Below are 21,285 nucleotides of genomic sequence, written 5' to 3'. Positions count from 1 at the left end.
ATAACATCATACAAATTCACATTAGTCTCTTTTAGAACTTTAAGTAAACATTTTATCATAATAGCTCATAGGTAATCAAAAGTGAGAAGTATCTTTTCACTTTAGACACCACATTATATCATAAGAAGATATATTCAATTATAAAATGATCACTGTTATACCTGGTTTCACGGTATTATTAATACTTTTTCCTTATGTTTAGTGTGTCCAAAAGACTTTTTGTGCTAGTTTTATATAAGTTTCTCTTTGTTTTGCAGGAAATCTGTCCAAAGTTGAATGCAGAGATTTTGAGCGAAGAAATGCAGAAGAGACCACCTACGGAGATTATGACGGTCCGTAGGTGGCAGCGTAGTGCAGCTGCTGAAGGAAGATGGGGAAGTCTGACCAAGTGTGGGATTACGGAGTCCATGACGGTCCGTCGTGTGTATGACGGTCCATAGTGTAGGTTCGTCATGAAGTTCAGAGAATTGATCCCAGTACCCAAATTCAAAGAGTTGAAGTGTTTTGGAACGAAGACCCTCGACGGACCGTTGTGCCTATGACGGTCCGTCATACTTGCCGTCAAGGGGAATGAAGAGAGAAGCAGAAGAAATTGCACAAGTATGGGACGACGGAGTCCATGACGTTCCATCGTGACCACGACGGTCCGCCACGAGGTCCGTCGACCCAGCCGCGTTTTGGCAGATTTCCAGCAATTAGAATCCTTGTTTAATTAGGATTTTTCTTTTTTTATAAATAATTTGAAAAACCTCGTTTTTGAGGTTAGACTCCGTATTGTTAGACTCGGTTTTGTTAGACTCTATGAGATTAGACATCAGATTTTTAGACTTTGTGAATTAGTGTTGGATTTTGAGATTCTTGCAAGTAATTTTTGGATATTAATCAAGCAAACTTTTGGATTTTAATCTTCCTCATTGAAGTAAGTACATGAATTCTTATCTACTATCTTTGAATATTGTGTTTATGGCTATGAGTAACTAAACTCCATAACTAGAGTTATGGGAACCATAGGCAAATAATGAGATAAATCCTAACTAAAATAACAATTCTAGATTAGTGTCTTGCATGTATTAATAATTCTTTCATTTAGAAGTCTTTATAACGGATGGCCAACGTTAAAACTCGTCTTAATGCTACTTGCTTGACCAAGGAGGTAGATAATAGGAAAAGAATTATTAACACAGATTTAGTGTATACTATCTAATAGGCTAGTATTGATTGGTACGAGGTAATAAGTTAGTCAAATATCGAATACGATGCTTAATATGAGGTAAGGATTAGGGTTAGGATAGCAACACACGTAGCCGGACCAAGGTGCAGAGTGAGATTTTTTGGATGCCGGACCAAGGATTTAGAAATACATAACTTATCACTTTGCATGCAAGATACCAGGAAAGAATTGTTATAGTTAGAATTATCAAGTTATGAACCAGTCGGGAACACGTAAACCCTAGTTACTTTGATTAATTGATTAAAATCCAACTGTCAAAGCTGTTAAGTGTCTCTTTCAAGTTCAATATTTATTTTCACTCATTTAGAAATAGAAACCCCAATTATTGTTTTTACTTTCAAAGGAAGTAATTGACCAAACAATAGTAATAACAGGTTGAAGTTAAGTCTAGACTTTTTTTCTCATGGGAACGATCCCAACCTCACTAGTTGGGTTATTTACTTGACACGGCCGCTCTTATTTGAGAAGTAAGTTTGAGCGTATCAAATTTTGGCGCCGTTGCCGGGGAATCTAGCTTTTAGATCAACTTGAACCTATTACTATAGTTTAGTTGATATTTTCTTCATTTTACTTTGTTGTATTGTTTTTGATTTATTTTCAGAACTATCCTCCTTGTATGCCAAATACACGGAGAGGAAGAGAACCCTTGTTTCCCTATGATTACGAGTTAGAGCGTACACTGATTAATATGAATCGAAACTTGGGAATAAATGATGAGGATCCGAACCAGAACATCCCAGCTCTTGTTGATGTTCATGGTCAGATGTTACCCGATGCTCTGGGTGAACATCAATAGAGGGGACAAAATCTTGTTCCACGGCCCCAAGCATACTACAGAGGGTATGATAACAAAGCAGACTCAGGCCACTTGTCTTGCCCCCTCTACCCATAGGCCACACTTTTGTGGTAACTAGTAGCCTGATGCAAATGCTCACTGCCTGAGGTTTGTTTTCAGGGCTACCTTTCATAGGATCCACACGCCCATATAGCTAAGGTAAGGGCAATGTGTAAAAGTTGTGTGGGGAGGCCTGATTTGGATCTAGATGTAATAGGGCATAGAATGTTTCCTCTCTCACTGACGGGAGAGGCTGCTATATGGTTCACTGAGCTCCCATATAACTCAATCTTGACCTGGAACCAATTAAGGGATGTTTTCTTGGCACGCTACTATCGAGTCTCCAAGAAACTGAACCACAAAGACAGAGTGAACAACTTTGTGGCACTACCAGGAGAGTCAGTTAGTAGTTCTTGGGATAGATTCACCTCATTCTTGAGAAGTGTTGCAAATCACCGTATAGATGATGAGTCATTGAAGGAAAACTTCTATCGGGGAAAGGATGATAACAACAAAGCGGTGTTGGACGCTATAGCAGGTGGATCTTATGGAGAATGCCCTTATGCTCAGATCGCTGAAAAATTAGAGAAAATCTCCCAGAATTACAAAGCTTGGAGTACCAGGAAGTCTGATACAGGGAGAAACACCTTTTGCAGTGCAGTCCGTTCATAACCCATCCACAGATGAGATTCGGGAAGAAATGGCTCAGATGAGAACTGAGCTTTGGTTGGTACTAAAACATGTCACAGGGGGTGCAGAAAAGATAAATGCAGTCAACTACTTGGATAAACCACCACCTTCTAATGATGAGTGCTATTATGCGGAGGACACTTATGCAGTAAATGAGCAAATGAGGGGGGGTTTCCGACCAAGCGCCCAAGGCTCAAATCAAGATAATTGGCGTCAAGGTCAAGGGAACCAAGGTCGGAACTATGGTAACTACAATAGTGAGTGTCATTATGTCCGTGATGGAAACTACAACCGCGACAACAACTTTAACAGGGGTAACTATGCTAATAGAAACGATAGGAATGGGCCCTATGTCCCTCCTCAAAATCGTGAAGTTACTCCTAGGGATGGTAGAGATAGTATGGCGCGATTTGAGGATATGTTTCACAAAATGATGAGGAGGTTCGACACTAGTGATGAACACATTAAAGAGTTAAGGTGTGATTTAGCTAGTATTGCGCAAAAAGTTGAAACACATGCGATTTCGATTAAGCAACTTGAGTTGCAAATGGCCCAACTATCTGCGACAGTGAACACACGGCAACCGGGCACTCTTCCTAGAAACACTGTCCAAAATCCAAAGAATGATGCGCACTGTATGGCTATCACTACTCGGGGTGGTAAGCAAACCATTGACCCACCTACGTCATCTACTAAGGAAAATGTGAGAAAGGATAATGATAATGTGGTAAAGGGTAGTGGTGAAGCGGAGGAAAGTAATGGAAAAGATGCAGAAGTACCTATCAATGTAATTCTCATGCCTAGGCCACCACCACCCTTCCCTCAAAGATTAGTGAAAAAGACCGAGAATGGTAAATACCGGCGTTTCATAACAATGTTGAAGCAGCTTTCTATAAATGTCCCTTTGGTAGAAGCTCTAGAACAAATTCCCGGCTATGCCAAATTTATGAAAGATCTGGTCACCAAGAAAATATCGGTCACTTTCGAGGATGATGATAGACTGCAACATTGTAGTGCTATTGCTACAAGATCCCTCGTAAAAAGAAAGAAGATCTTGGTGCATACACTATTTCTTGTATAGTTGGGTCATTACATTTTGCGAAAGCATTATGTGATTTGGGGGCAAGCATAAATCTCATGCCCCTCTCAATTTACAAGAAATTGGGTTTGGGGGATCCAAAACCCACTGCAATGCGGCTACTGATGGCTGATCGGACAGTGAAACGGCCTATAGGGATACTCCATGATGTGCTAGTAAAAGTGGAGTCATTCATCTTTCTGGCTGATTTTGTTATTCTTGATTGTGAGGTCGATTTTGAAGTGCCTATTATTCTTGGGAGGTCATTCCTTTCTACAGGTAGAGCATCAGTTGATATGGAGAAGGGACAGATGAAATTTTGGTTGAATAATGAAGAAGGGACCTTCAACATTCGTAGGACCATGAGGCAGAGTGGTGAGCTCCAAATCGGTATCTGCCATATCCCATAAAGAAAAGATGAAGAAGGAGACTGAACAGAAAAATGAAAAACAAGAGTTTATGGTTGGGAATTTGGTGCTTGTAGACAGTTCTGTGGTGCCTTGTCTTCCGGGCAATCTCAAGTCCAAATGGACTGGCCCTTACTTGATTACCCAAGTATTCCCTCATGGAGCAGTTGAGTTAAAAGCCAAGGAGGGAGTGCGGCTTAAGAGGAATAGAGATAAAATAAAACTATATTTTGGGCATAAAGCATTGGGGAATAAAGTGATAGAGGCATACCATCTTGATGAAGTCTGAGTAATCAAGGGTCCCAAGTCGTGCCGCGACATTAAATCAGGCGCTTGTTGGGAGGCAACCAATACTTATAGTCTTTTTAGTAATGGTAGCATTTTTGTACTAATGAGTTTTTAAATTTGTAGGCACATCACCAGGAAATTCTGCAGAAGATCACTCTGAAACAGTCACTACCAGACATATGCGACAGACCGTCGTGCTCTCGACGGTCTGTCCTACACAACTGTGCTGGTTGTCAGAGACCCTATTCCTAAAGGTCTCTCACATTTTCTAATTGTCCTCCAATGGACATCTACGACGGACCGTCATACTCTAGACGGTTCGTCCTGCATAACCGTCATGGCGGTCAGAGACCCCTCTCTTAAGGGTCTCCATTTTTTTAAGTGTCCCACGACGGACATCTACGATGGACCGTCATAATCACAACGGTCTGTGCTGATTTTCGGCGCTTTGCGCCCCAGGTTTGCTTCACCTACCACTCTTGTATTTCAATTTTTTTATGCATTGGGGACAATTGCATATGTTTTTGTTGGGGGTGGGGTAAATGGAAAGTGAGTGTTAGGGTGAAGTCTGAGTAGCCCAATTCACTATCCTATTTTGGGGTTTTCTTGCCTGTGTTCTTTTTCCCCAAGAGACTGATTACTTTTTCTGTTGAACAGGCATGTTTATATCCTTTGTACATAGTTTAATTCTGGAGCATAATGGCTAAAATGATATCCTGATAAACTGGAAAATTATGCATGACTTGGCATAGTAACTGATAATTGTGTGGCTCTAAGCATGAAATAGAGTTACTCCATTGCATTACCCTAAGTCTTAAATTCGAACTAGGTGTCTGATAATCTGGTATAGTGATGAGATGTCAAGTGAGTGTGAGGAAATTTGAATAGTCCACTATTGGTACTGAGCTAGAACTTGCCTAGTTAGTCCTGCTAAAAGTAAGCTGTAATAGACAATTAGGAAAGGATCATAGGCCCTTATTCAATATAGCCCATTTCTAGCCTGAATAAAAGAAACCAAATGAAATTTATCCTTCTTTGATCCAAATAATCTGAGCTTAAACTTAGACCTTTCTTTTTCACCACAACTGATATTTTCTGGGAACAATGTGTTGGCCCTGGTCCCTCCTTGGACATGTGCACCTCAGCTTATGCCAAAAGCATAAGTTGAGGGTGGCTAATGCATAAACAACATTCGTTATGGCCTTGAACCAACTTTGGGTATTGTGTACCTTGACTCATGGCAAAGCCATGAGTTGAGGGTGGCTACTATGAGGAATGCTCTTGAAAGTGGGGTTGAAAGAACAAAGAGAGAGAAAGAACAAAAGTAAAGTGACTCAAGAATTAGTTAAAAATAAAAGTAAAGAAAAAAGAAAAATACACAAGAAATACAAGCAAGAAAAGAAGAGATTCACTTACACAAATGAAGAAAGAAGAGAAAATAGCCAGGTGAAAGAATATGAGAAACTGGGCGAGATAAAATGATAGAAAGTGGAAGGTTTAGACGATATGTCAAGGAGGGAAAAAGTCACTAAAGAATACCTAAATATACCTTACCTGACCTTGAGCCTATGTTACTAGCTAAAAAAGTCCTATCGTGATCCTAAGGGTTGTATAGCGAACTTAAGGCAGTGAAAATAAGGGCAAGCTTATGGCAATAGGTATGAATGAGTGTGACTTTATTCTGAGAGCGAGTGTTGAAAAGTAATCCTTATACTCAAACTTAAATCATTATATGAAAAAGGAGGATTTTGTTTTAAAGAGAGGACACTAGTTTCAATACCGGAATTGTTAGCACCTCGGTGAGAAATTGAAGAGGATAGGTGTTAGTGCATGGTGAGTTTGTGTCATGTTCTGATCCCACATAATTCAAGCCTAATAGTGATAGCATGCATAGATTTGATGAGATTAATCGGGATTGATAGCCAAATGATTGCAAAGGATAAAACATGGATACTATTGTACAAAGATTTTGTATTGAGTCATAGTGCCTTGCTTCAGGACAAACAACGAATTTAAGTTGAGGGTGTTGATATACCGTGGTTTCATGGTATTATTAATACTTTTTCCTTAAGTTTAGTGTGTCCAAAATCCTTTTTGTGCTAGTTTTTATATAAGTTTCTCTTTGTATTGCAGGAAATCTGTCCAAAGTTGAATGCGGAGATTTTGAGCGAAGAAATGCAGAAGGGACCACCTATGGAGCTTATGACGGCCCGTCGTGCTTGTCACGGTCCGTATGTGGCAGCATAGTGCAACTGCTGAAGGAAGATGGGGAAGTATAACCAAGTGTGGGATTACGGAGTCTATGAAGGTCCGTCGTGTCTATGACGGTCCGTACTACAGGTTCGTCATGAACTTCAGAGAAGTGATCCAGTACCCATATTCAAAGAGTTGAAGTGTTTTGGAACGAAGAACCTCGACGGACTGTTGTGCCTATGACGGTCCATCATACTTGCCATCGAGGGGAATGAAGAGAGCAGCAGAAGAAATTGCACAAGTATGGGACGACGGAGTCCATGACGGTCCGTCGACCCAGCCACGTTTTGATAGATTTCTAGCAATTAGAATCCTTGTTTAATTAGGATTTTGTTTTTTATAAATAGTTCAAAAAACCTCGTTTTTGAGGTTAGACTCCGTATTGTTAGACTCGGTATTGTTAGACACTATGAGATTAGACATCAGATTTTTAGACTTTGTGTATTTGTGTTGGATTTCCAGATTCTTGCAAGTAATTTTTGGATATTAATCAAGCAAACTTTTGGATTTTAATCTTTCTCATTGAAGTAAGTACATGAATTCTTATCTACTATCTTTGAATATTGTGTTTATGGCTATGAGTAACTAAAATCCATAACTAGGGTTGTGGGAACCATAGGCAAATAATGAGATAAACCCTAACTAAAATAACAATTATAGATTAGTGTCTTGCATGTATTAATAATTCTTTCGCTTAGAAGTCTTTTTAACGGATGACCAACGTTAGAACTCGCCTTAATGCTACTTGCCGGACCAAGGAGGTACATAATAGGAAAAGAATTATTAACATAGATTTAGTGTATACTATCTAATAGGCTAGTATTGATTGGTATGAGGTAATAACTTAGTCAAATATCAAATACGATGCTTAATATGAGGTAAGCATAAGGGTTAGGATAGCTACACACGTAGCAGGACCAAGGTGCGGAGTGAGATTTTCTGGATGCCGGACCAAGGATTTAGAAATACATAACTTATCACTTTGCATGCAAGATACTAGGAAAGAATTGTTATAGTTAGAATTATCAAGTTATGAACCTCTGGGGAACACGTAAACCGTAGTTACTTTGATTAATTGATTAAAATCCAATTGTCAAAGCTAAGTGTCTCTTTCAAGTTCGTTATTTATTTTCACTCATTTAGAAATAGAAACCCCCTTTATTGTTTTTACTTTCCAAGGAAGTCATTAACCGAACAATAGTAATAACTGGTTGAAGTTAAGTCTAGACTATTTTCCTCGTGGGAACGATCCACACCTCACTAGTTGGGTTATTTACTTGACACGACCGCTTTACTTCTTATTTGAGAAGTAAGTTTGAGCTTATCAATCACATCATAACATAATTACATACTTCATAGCCAATTCAAAGATCTAGTGTTATTTATGAGGGATCCTTTTCACCAAAATCACAACATCACAATTAGCTATAGCATCATTATCACATAAGTAGATTTCACCTTGCATACTTGAGATCAAAGGAGAATAAACATCATACCTCATTGGCCCTCATGGGACATCAAACTTCAATACCCAAGAAATCACAATCAACATATGAAATAGATCAACTCATAAAACATTAACATAACTAAAATCATAGTAAAGAAGTGAGATGTTCATCACCCTCAACAATTCACCTTAATCAATCAAAGAAATTAGGGATTTAGGGGAAGTATATGGGTCAAGGGAAATGTCATATGAAATCATGAATTAACATCTAATTCATACTTAAACAACGTTAATTCATCATAATTCATCACAATTAACTCACAATTTCGTTTTAGAAAGAAGACCTATGTGAGGAGAAAAACCTTTGTTTTAGAGGATTTATAAATAATATTTTGAAGGAGCACCTGGGGAAAGTAATCCTAAGAGTGAAAGAAACCATACCTTATTGATGAGAAATCCACGAAATAGGGTTGAAAATCTTGAAGGCTTGATCTTCTTCGTGGAGTTCTTTTGGTCTTCAATGGAGGTTTGGAGGAAGAAAGAATTTGGTAGAGAGACAATGATTTTTGATTTGAAATCTTGGGAATTTATTTGAATGATCAAATTGACCTAAAACTTACCCTAATACATTATATATTAATCCATTAAATTACCCAAAAGATCCCTCACTTAAATGGTTTTATTTGTGAAGTCAAAAAAATAAAATACGACTTTTATGACATCTGGGAAGTAAGTGCACGTTGTGGGGTTAATTACCAAATTTTTTTTGAGTTTTGAGCTGAGTCAGTGAGATCTGTGTCAGCTATGCGTCGCACAATATCCCCCCATTCTTGACTTTTTTGACTTTTGCGGACTGCTTCGGCAGCCTACCTACCCATGTTGGGGTCCTTCCTAAGGACCCTTTCGGTAGTCCTTGGGGTGTCTTTTTTTATCATTTAAAATATATATACTACATTATACCTAAAATAGTATTTTACAAGTTTTGGAATCCATATTAAACTCCAAAACCTTCGCCAAACATAGGAACATCAACTAGTTAAATTTCACTAGTTTTTGGACGTTAAGGCTTTTCTTTAATCCTATTTCTCCAAAAATCTTCAAACAAGTTATTTAGACTTATTTAGGTATCAAATCATCATTATTCATGATATTAAGCTCCATTATAGGTAATGGAATTTATGGGGTGTTACAAACAGTGTATAACTCAAATAATTCTGGATTAGTTGAAGAGTCCAAAGCTCCACAAAAAGAACACTTTCCTTCAACATATAATACTCTCTTTTATATGGTGAATATCGTTGAAGAATATTTTCTGTCTCAACTCTCTCTTTCATGACATTAACCTCAGTATAATTATGTCTCATCTTTTTCCCTCAATGTTTTCTTGTACACTGTTGTTGGGTTGTTTTATCCTGGAGGGGACAAGTCAAGAGTTATACTGCAGGATCGATGTAGATTATGCCGCAATGGGCTTGAATCTCCTTAAATAGAGCGTGATATCTGTGCCTCACCCTAAAGATTTGCTTATACATTTTTGTTCATTTTATTTCAAATGTAATTTATTGTATTTTTGGTATATTACACCAACGTTTTTTAGTAAAAAAAATGAGGAACACATTATGGCTTTGAAATTATGGAAACCTGTTATTGTGATGCGATTAAATGGTCTCTTGCCATAGCTCGTGACCAAATTTCTTATCTTAGCATATTTTTTCAAGGCTTAATCTTTGTTTTCTTTCATAATTGTGATTTCAGTATTGTACCTTAAAGTTTAGTGTTGGACTATGAGTTTTGCAAGGTTTGATTTTTGTTATTTCATTTGAGACAAGTTATGTGCATATAATTATTGTTAAAATCCCCGCTTAGCTTGCTTCTTAGAGGCATTTGGTTAGAAATAAAAGAGATAGAGGGCTTTAAAAAGATCTTATAAAGCAAATGAGGATAAGAAAAAAATGCAAAGGGACATAATGAGCAACTTGAATTCTTCAAATTAACAACTTTAAGCTAGATGAAATATAATCAGAGGTTACTAAATTGAGCTATATATATGCATCATTAATCCCATGATTAATTGACAAATTCAACTTCTAAATCAAACAGTTTAAGGCTGAAGCCCAAAAGAAAATACGAACAAGAAATGAAACGTATCATAGGAGACAACCTAAATAAGCAATTAGTTCTTTGCTCCTTGTGAGTGGTCGACCTAAAAAGAGCTTGATTTTGTTCAAAAGGGATTACAATGAGTTCAAGTCTTTTGAACTTCACTATATTGTATAAATAGTTGAAGCAAGATATTGAAGTTTAACTATCATATTCAGCTCACTTCATTAATTCAAATTACTAAATATTAGGTTGAAAGGAAAGCACAAAAATAATTTCTCTATGGGAAGGTAATTTTTTTTGTATATGATGACATTAGGTTGGAAGGAGGACACACAAATTACTTTTCTATAGAAATATAATCACAAACTTTTATTGTCCCTAATGTTCTTTTTTATATAGGTCTAGAAAAGTTTTTTAATCAAACAATTGTATTTATTAATAAAAAATGACAACAAACAAGAATATCACTGGCCAGAAATCCAAATATTCTTATTTTACATAAGAGAAATTAAAAAACTAACACAAAATTAAAAGTACCTACATGTACATATTTCCTTATCTCTAGGGCTTCCTAATTCATTCGCCCTCTTTATTTTCTAAGTTGTTGGAACACTTGAGATAATCATTGTAATTTAAATACAAAACAAAATATTCATTTTCATTTGAATCATTTCCTTCAATATAAATTGCATTAGATGTCGCGACAATGTTGCTTGGAACAAACATGTTTTGTTCACAAACATCTTGCGGAAAATTGGCATTCATATTTCCCAATCTATTAACTCCCGCATCTCCAATATTTTTATCAAATGTCGTTGGACTAGTTGGACTTTTTGGTACATGGACTGCATTATCATCCATGTTTTAATCGTGAAGATTCCAACTATTCGACTCCAAACAGAGCCTATAGTTGGGACTCCCAATAATTGATCCTCATGAACCAAATAATGGTCCTTTATTTTGTACCCCACCATCAATATTATTTTGTGAAGACAAAAAAGGATTGAGATAGTGGGGTTGAGCCTGAAGTTGTGGGCTACACAACTGTTTTTGTTGTTATTGAGTTGAACTAGCAAAAATGTTATTTGTGCTAATTGAATGAAATTCTCCAACTCTTGGGGTTTTATTTCAAATATTTGTTTAAAAAAAATGAATTTTCTCAAGCGCTATATTTTGTGAAGAAAAAAAAGGGTTGAGGTAGTGGGGTCGAGCCTGAAGTTGTGGGCGATAGAGTTGTTGTTGCTGCTGTTGAGTTGAACTAGCAAGAATGTTGTTTGTGTTAATTGGTTGAAATTTTTTAAATCTTGGTGTTTGATTTGTAACATTTTTTTTTAATATGAGACATTCTCTTAAGGTCTAAAAAGTTATTTTCTTGTTCACAACCACTTGGCAATTCTCGACCAATGTATTTTCGCTCTTCTGGACGTCTCCATTTCTTGACAAGATGCATCTGAAAGAAGAAAACATATCCAACTTGGAAGAAAAAAAATGATATTTGGAAATTAAATTGTTTTCCAGATAGAAATTTGGTGGTGCCAATTACTTCTACAATCTACTATAAAAAAAACCATATTCTACCCTCAATTTCAAATATTTATCCTCCATGTCAATGTTTTAAAAGATGGGACGTCATTTTATATAGTACCGGGAGGGCCTTTCGCCTCAAAATACTAAGTCTCATGAACCTACGGTGCATAATCTTATATATATATATATATATATATATATATATATATATATATATATATATATCATCACAACTCATTATTATTCATATGTGTTTGAAATACACTCACTTTTTGATTAAAAAAATTATAATTGGTGTATCGTAATGGTGAACTATAAAATCTCATTTTGAGTTAAAGATTGTCATTAATATTATTTTATTGAATAATCACTACAAGAAATAAATAAAATAACAAATAATAATTTCTATCACAACTCATACAATAAAAGTTCATTGCTAATCCTGAGAGATGTAAAATTAATTTTTTGAATTAATTAAACAAAATCAAAGTTAAGAAAATCATTTTTAGCAGATTTTTGATGAAAAGTATGAGATCTCCCAAGCATTAATTAAAAAATTGTTGTAATCAAATATTTTAATGGGCTTTCCCAATGTCAAACACATATAATTTACCACTTTGCCTTTTTTAGGAACGTTACCTGAGGATGGCTTGAAACTTGATTCTTTGTAAGACCAGACACATTTATCTCCTTAACAACACTTTTGGGTAAACAACCTGCATGTTTCATTAAAATATAGCTTAAATTTAATCACTAGTACAATACTGCTTGATTAAGCTAATTTATAAATAAACACAATAATTACTATGTACTAATTTCAAAACACTTGACGATATATATTAATGTGAATTCTTACTGATGATATCACTTAATAGAAATGAATTATTGAAAAAAGTAGTTAATAATGATAAAAACTTACCTTTTTCACCAAGTTGTTGTGTAGCTTCCACAAATTTACCAAGAAGATTTGTTCTCCATCCTATGCAATCCTTTCACGTAACTTTCACATTACTAGCATTTATCTTTCTTTCTCCTTCATTGACGTTTTTTTTTATTTTGTTTTCCTCTTTTGTTCCCGATATTATATTTTCCATTTGAAATGACATTTGTTTCAATCTTGTTTGTATTTTTTCTTTCTTCGTTAGTATTAATAGGCATATTCATCTCCCCGGCTTGTTTTTTATCTCCAACAATATTAATGTTGCCAATATCATCAACAATATTCATCAAATCTCTAGATTCTCTTCTCTCTTTCTGGCTTTGTATTTTCTTACTCAATACAAATTGCCACAAGCAGTTCATAAGTTCTTTGTCAATTGGCCTTTTTATGTAAAGGAAAGATCCATTGTCAAAAGCCTTCTTTGCAAAGAGTTCATTATATTCATCACATACAACTGCATAATTATTTTCAAAACTATCGATTAGAAATGAATTATATTAAACATTATGTGAATAGTTATTTTTATTCATATTCACTGAACTTATGTATTATTACCATTACAAATAAGTTTCATATCATATCATTGTAACATAAAAAAAGGATTAACAATGGATAATTTCTATTGCAAAATAATTAAATAATGAAAGATTACCAAAATAAACTATGTTAACTGCATGTTAACTATCTAGTGAAGATTTTCATATATTTTTGGAAGTGTATATTCATAAAAATAACTATGTTTTTCCCATTATAATAATAAAATCTCAAAACACATCCATGTCATATCTAGTAAAACCTTATGAAACTAATTAATATAAAGTATATTGATTGATAGAAGTTTTACAAGATATCCATTTATCATACACTAATAAAATTCGGTAATGACTATTTATGTCCCTAAGTAAAGAACAAAAAATCATGATTAATCTTATCTAATGATGAATTATTCTAACTTTATTTGGCTGCATACTATTTAAAAACTGATAAACAGTGAATTAATATAATTGACTTCACACAATAAGAATATGAAGATACTTACATACAGAGACTATATTCAGCTCCACAGCTTGTTTGAAGAGTTCAAAACAAACCGAATCTGGTGAATGAACATTTATTATAATAACATCAATTTTTTCCTTTCCTTTCGAGAGCATAGACATCCCCATGAAAATCATATCAACTGTCGTAATTGTATATATTCATGCACTATTAAAGTTAGTGTATTAAGATCTTGAAAAGAATATTCTACACACTCTTGTATTATTATTAGGGCCTATTCATTAAATTTAACTACTGCTGTTAATTTGTTACTTTAATATGTTTGTTCAACACAATTTCTTATTTTATTTTATGCATGTGTGCTTCTATACCTTCAAAGTAACAAGAAAAAAAATCAAGTCAAAATGATTTACATAACTTAGACCTAAACAACCAATAAATATTTACAAAACAGTTGAGAAACGAAACAAAAACAAATATGAAAAAGTCATAAAAACACATTTAAGCTATGCACCCCCCCCCCCAAAAAAAAAACACCCCAATGGATGGTGGTTTGGCTGCTCAAATTAGCTGTTATATACCTTTTTTGCGGTGCAAAATGGTTCAAGAGAAATATTGTTTAATTTAGCTTTCGGGTACAGTAAGATAACTATAACATTTATTTACTTTCTTAAGAATTTTCAAAATTGTTTGTTGCCTTCACAAATTAAAGTTGGAGAAGTAATGAAATAACTATTAGGGTTAAGACAAAATTAAAAATAATATTTTAAAAGTAGTCATTAAAGTAGACTCAAAGTTGGTCTGTCCCAATTAAGAAGAAACATAATAAAATTAAAATATTTTTTAAAAAAATGAGATGCACATGCATCCAAAAAAATAATGTAATAGTTAAATACTAAAAAAAATTTATAACTTCTTTAAATAAAAAAATAATTTACAAAAACTGTTTATCTACATCAATAAAATAAAAAAAAGTTATGTTAAATGATATTGACAGCAAGATCAGCTCTTATCATGTTCGTCTCTTACCCTTTCTATTCCTCCCGTAAATCTAATATGTGGTGCCTCCACCACGCTAGTTAATTTAATTTTTCTAAAATGATAGATTTACAAAATTAGAGATCTCCATCATCAATTTTGTTTTTGAGTAATTTAAATAATTTTCACCTCCAACTCTATGTCTATCTAGGCTAACTGAGAAAGAATAGTTTCACTTTTTTTTCGACAAAAAGACCAAGTGTAAAACACATATATATGTTGTTTAAGTAAATAATACTATCATAAAACTATGTACCTTATGAATAAAAACCTTATTCAATTGGAATGACACATAAATCTATTGACCCCCCTTAAAAATCAAATATATCTTTAAGAAAGAAACTAATCATGTGTGCAAATGATTATTTCAATATCCACAATAAATCTAATACTTCTTTTGACAACAACAAACTCATTTATTAACTAGTAAATAACATAGACAAGCATACAAATAGTATTAGGGAAACAAGAAAGAGAGAAAATGAATAGTTGAAAGATAAACGAAATCTGAAAAAAAGTCAATGATTACAAACTAGAATATAAGCATCATATCAATTAATCTCATGAAAAACAATACAGAATTTAGTTATATATTAAAAAGACTTTGTACGATTTATATTACATTTATACAGATGTTACCTTTTTATTTATACGACTTAAGCAGTCCAACCATCTTAGGGACATTCTCTTTGTCTTGATCTACAAGCATCACACGAACTTCATCTATCATATTATTAAAAGGAGTAGCCATCAGATTACTTATTCCTTAAAAAATTTGAGTTTAATTTATTCAGACATATGAATGAGAAGATACAAGAAACTACTCTATATAAAGGGCTGAATTTATAAGATAAACACACATCTTTTGGTAAATTTGTTGATTCAAGATCTAATGTAATGCCCACATTCTTCTTGGAGTATGTTTATATTAGAAAAATGAGTAATTTTAGTGTTGAACTTACAAATAATTTTTATTTGACCTTTTTAATTATTATTTTTCCTTCATGAGTTAAGATAATGATATACTTTTGTCTCTTTTTTCCTTTCCTTTTAAGGCTTTAATAAGAAGGTATGTTTTTCTTGACAAAATTAATTTTTAGTATTTAATAACTTAAATATATTAGTTATACCTGAGAAATTTCTAGCTCAAAACTTTTTTGAGTTTATTCTAAGTCTGCATATTTTTAGAATTTACGGACACCATCTACGGGCCATAAATGGATCGACGGACCGTATATGCAATTCGTAGATGAGATTTAAGAAATAAGAAAAACTTTTTCTGAGATTTACAAGACAAATTTATGGGTCATAAATTGTTATACGCGTCAAAGACTTGAGTCGTAGATTGAATTCAGAATCTCTACTACAAATTAATTCTTACGAACCTCAGTTACGAATTATAGGTGGGGGCTATAATTCATAGAAGGGTATCGTAGAATCAAAATTTGTAAACTTCGTATTTCACTCTAGTTTCTACGGATGTGGATCTATGGTCAGTAGATGGAACCACAAATCGTAGATAAAATCGCAAACCATAGATGACTATTGGAGAACCTACCGCCATTCTTTTTAGAAAGGATCATTTTGGTATTTTCCACTTATAAAATCCCCTACAATATCTCCTTATAACCTATTCTATGTGGGATTAAGGGAAAATTAGTGACCTCAATCCTCCCCTATCACGAACAACTCCCCAAATCAGATTTTTTCTCTCTCAAGTTTCCTCTCAAGCAAGAACTAGGGTTCTATACTACAAGTCTTCAATGAAGATATTCAAACCAGAGCTTCCATTCCAGATATGTGGGATTTATTCAATAGTTATCATGCTGCCCATTGAGTCTAAAAGAAACTCTCTTTCCATGTTTATTATTGTACAAAACCTAGGGTTTCTATAATTACATGGTATTCTACTGAAATTATGTTATTCTTTATGATTAGTAGTTAATTGTATGTTTTACTTATAATTCCATAATTTAATTTGTATTTTCATGAATCCACAATGCATAATTATTTTTTTGACTCAAAATTATGTTCCTTTAGATGAATTTTTCAGATTTTTAGGTTTTATAATTTTAGATAGTTTTAGATAAAGTGTCTAAAAGATATTATTAGTAATTATAATTTTTAAATAATGATTCATGATCTACTCAATTATCATTAGAAATAAATATCACATCAGTATTATAAGACTATTACTGTATCTGTCAATTAGATGTTTTTAGTTGGTAGTCTTACTTAGTACAAAGTAGAGTTAGGGTAAAACTCACAGTACACAATCAAACAAATGTTGGATTCCTTAGTAGAAATACCTATGTAAAGGAACAATGTGATAACTAAGGATTTAAAGAGGTCTCCTGTTGAGGCCGTTTGCTTAGTCTTTATGAACATTAGCTCAATGGTTCCATTAGCTCAGATCAACCTTTATACCTTTGAAATGTATATTAGGCCCTTTTGAGGGGTATTATACATGAAAATCGATGTGGTAGCTTACATTATTATATGTTGATTTTAGTATCTCCTATAGTAAGTCTATAAGTATTATTGTATGACCAAACAGTTAGTTATTTTAATACAACATTTATTAGACTTCATATTATTTACTTGGTCAATACATCGATATGTTTTTACAGTTCAACATGTTTAATATTCATGTATACCAAGCATTATCTCTCATACTCAATGCATTCAAAGTACTAACCACACACCTTTTTCTCTAATGTTTTTATCCAGCTCGCGGTTAGTACATATCTAGTTAGAAGTAGCAGCATTGTGAGTCCTCATACTTTAAGGACGATCTTTGTCTTAAAGTTAGTATTATGATTTTAGTTTATATATTTATTGTTAGCAAAGCGGTTTTTTCTAGCAATTCAATACAGTAGTCTTTCAACTAATCAATTTAGATTCCAATTAGGTTTAGTAGATATTGGCCTTTTCTATTAAATAGACATTTCCACTTTAGCTTCAACATTAGGATTTTATCTATCTTCAGTTGTTCTTATGTTAATATTATTATTATGCTAGACCTAAGGTTAGCTTGAGGTCACTTGTGGCTCTAAGAAACGCATTATGACTAGGGTTTAGTCTTCGATCATGAAAAACTTGGTAGCAAAGAATCAAATTGAACTGTTTTAGGGTGTGTGAAAGTCGTGTTTACTATAGTCTTTCTTATGGTTGTGAAGCTCGTCACATCTATGAATCAGAGGCTATGAAACCTTTTAGGAAATATATCACTTTTTTCATACTCGTAGTCGTGAGATAGAATGAAACTCTATATTATAGCCTTTTAGATCGTGATATACACATTTATGGAATCATGCCTCATAGAACAGACTACGTCGAAAAGATCATGAATGAAGAGAAACATGCACCTTCAACTCGAGCAAACCCTATGGTTGAACATGTATTTAGTGTTATGGATGGTTTTCAAGTGCTATCCCGGTCTATGACTACTCAAGACAACCCATAAGTTAAGGTCAAGTAAGTTCAAATGCAAATACAACTGCAACCATAGTTTGGGATTTCACTCGGATGAACCCTCTAAAGTTTTATGGTTCTAACAAGTATATAAGAATCCGCATGATTTTATTAAGGGAATCAAGAAGATTATTGAGATCATGGGTGTCACTCTGGTTGAAAGAACAAAGGTAGTCGCTTATCAATTGAAGGTCGTAGCTAATATTTTGTATTAGTAATCCACATAAGATAAGGTTGTTGATGAAGCTCTGGGAAAAATTTTAACGCTACTTTCTGGACATGATCTTTCCACTTGAGTTAAGGGAAGACAACGTCCATGAATTCATTAACTTAAGGTAGGAAAATATGAAAGTTAAGGAGTATTCTATAAAATTCACTTAAAATTCAATCTATTCTCCAACTATGGTGGCTGAATCTAGCATCAGTAAGTTTGTCTGCGGTATTTTTGAGATAGTGATGAATGATTGTAGAAGAACAATTCTTATTAAGGAGATGCAAATATCCCTCTTGATGACTCATGCCCAATAAATTTAAAAATATAAGGTTAGAAGAGTGCTATGGAAAGCAAGACGGAAAAGACATACAATGTGGAGACTTTCGGTGCACGAAGAATCGATTCAAGTTTGCACACCTCACAGGGATATCCTTTTCTGCAAAGAAAAAAGGGGGTTGAGGTCATCCAAAATAATGGGTAAGAGGCTGTAGGACTCCTCTACATTACGTGAGCGTCCGGCGGGGGAGCTTAACTAGTGTGACGTAACAAAGCTCTTCTACCCGAGTGTGGATAGTACTGCTTTCTCTGCCACACCCTTCATAGCAAATGACCTCTCAAAATAAAGATTTGTCCACCTGTATTCAAGGTATCTATCCTTACTATCCTTGTCTGTAAACCTCACAAAAGGATATTATTTCTCGTAGTGTCAGCCATCGAATTCGAGGGTTGCAAAAAAATATCAATAGGTGCATTGAAACTCTTAAACTTCAATACAAAAAGCATTTCGAATAAAAAATATCACCCTTGTCCTAACTAGGAGGTTGTTGCATGCAGTCTCCTGCTATATAAACATATATTCCTTTTACAAAAACTCCGTGTATAGTTGCCTTTTATCATTTTAGAAATTAAAGTGGTTCTTCAATGGCGCTCCTTAACCTAGAAAAAATGTTTCCTTTCAAATAACTTTATATTACTGTTCCTAAAGTATCTTTATATAATTATATGAAAAAATGGGACATTAAAAGTTCTAAATATTTCCCTAAACTAAGTTTTTAACAAAGAACAACCCTTCAACTTTCCTCTCATTCTGTACCTATTTTTATCCATATGCCTATTAATTCTTACACCCTGAATGTTCTAGGAGTGTCTTAAATATAAGGGATGCATCCATGCTTTAACAAATGCACAAAATCAGAACCACATTTTCCAAATTCAAAAATATCAAAAGCCAAACTCTAATCTACTCAACCAAATTCTTGCATGGAAAAATCATTATAAACTAAAGTAGTGGAAGTAAAGAAAATGACCTTAGCATAACGTTTTATTGGACTCATTGAGAGTGAAAAAGTAAGTTCAATGAGTAAAATTTGAGAGAATGAGCTAGAAAACCATTCCTCTCCCCTTTATTCTAATTTCTAAGTCTTGTCATGCCGCTAGGAGGGAATATCCCACTATAAATGGTCTAGGTTGGTGAAGGGAACATTTTGTTGTTGTTTTGTTTGGGTAATTTCTCTAACCTAGTTAATTTGGAAGTCTCGGCTGTACTTGGATACTCAGAGGTTGTAGTACCTCCTAGACTATGACCGAAATTTGAGAGACACTTTAACTAAACTAGGGTTATATTAGCCCCCCCCCCAACACACATACAAACACAAACTCATTTTGTTATTGTAATTTTGTAAACCCATTTTGACTTACATGTAGGGTAAATAATTTTTATGTAAATTAATATTTGAACGATTTAAGTAATAAATGGTGTACTTTCTCCGCTGTTATGGTTTAGCAATTATTTTCTCCCTTCTTCTTGCTCTTCGGGTTACTAAATATCTTGTTCATTAAAAATAAACGAAATGATGGGGGTATAACTTAACTAGATAAATATAATTAATCGAATGATGACATGACCGAACCATATAGCATTGAGTTTCTCAAGTTTCCAAAGGATTGCTTTAAAATTGTTACCTATATTATGCTCTAAACTGATGTTTATGTATTGATTTGCAGCTAGGAAAGACAAAAGAGAAGACTTTATTGGACAAAATGGAGCAGAAAAGTTGAACTATTTAAAGAAAAGTAAGCATGAAGATCGCCAAGGCTATGCGGAGTTGCACTGAGCGATTCTTCAGCTCACCTAAAGTTTCAGCATGCCAACCTTGATCAAAGGCAACGTGGCAGTGGAACGTACCCTTCGGCAAAATTCTGATCTAATCGGCAAAGGAGCCTTAGGACGCCTAAAGTTATATAACAATTAGTGAAGATGCAATCAGAAACGGCAATGAGAAAGGACACTTGACATATTTCAAATACGGTCTGCGAGCCCGATATCGATAGTCTAAAATCACAACACATAAAGGTCGAAGCTCGATCTAAAAAGGAAATGGATATGATCATTTCGCATGTAACATCTCGTAGCCAAAAAAGACCCAAAATTAGTTTTTCAGTAAAATCTGCTGTTGCTAGCAAGTAGCCTAAACCACAATCCTTCCTGCATAACCGTCGATGGGATCAGAAACACTCAAAATTTCGGCCTAGAAAAATTAGTTAAGTCTTGGACGACGGACGAATTTACGGTCTGTAGGTCAAACGACGGTTTGTAGTCTGTGTCATCGATCAAGGCTCCCTTCAATCACTCTCTGACAAGAGCTATGGATGAACAACATGGTTCGTAGGTGGACCTACGGTCTGTAGGTGAAAAATTTGTAGCCAGTTAAGAGGAAATGCAGTTGGGTCAATTTTTAAATGATTATAACTCTTAGCACAA

The 21,285-nt window shown here is 34.3% G+C and overlaps 1 protein-coding gene across 1 annotated transcript; it reads left to right on the top strand.

Moving 5' to 3' along the window:
* The first annotated feature begins 2,234 nt into the window (after positions 1-2,234).
* Positions 2,235-20,638, top strand: LOC138340354 (uncharacterized). Its single transcript, XM_069292069.1, has 5 exons — positions 2,235-2,604; positions 2,723-3,324; positions 3,379-3,607; positions 4,114-4,224; positions 20,529-20,638. Exons 1-5 carry the CDS (start codon positions 2,235-2,237, stop codon positions 20,636-20,638), a joined length of 1,422 nt encoding a protein of 473 aa, XP_069148170.1.
* Positions 20,639-21,285: the final 647 nt, after the last annotated feature.

Source organism: Solanum lycopersicum, chromosome 12 (assembly GCF_036512215.1).
Source record: "Solanum lycopersicum chromosome 12, SLM_r2.1".
Lineage (NCBI taxonomy): Eukaryota > Viridiplantae > Streptophyta > Magnoliopsida > Solanales > Solanaceae > Solanum > Solanum lycopersicum.
This window is presented reverse-complemented; position numbering and strand designations above follow the sequence as displayed.

Coding starts and splice junctions, on each gene's coding strand:
- LOC138340354 (XM_069292069.1), top strand. CDS start 2,235: ATGTGTAAAAGTTGTGTGGGGAGGCCTGATTTGGATCTAGATGTAATA. Junction 3,325..3,378: donor TGGCCCAACTATCTGCGACA/GTGAACACACGG, acceptor CAAAATCCAAAG/AATGATGCGCACTGTATGGC. Junction 3,608..4,113: donor AGTGAAAAAGACCGAGAATG/GTAAATACCGGC, acceptor TCCTTTCTACAG/GTAGAGCATCAGTTGATATG.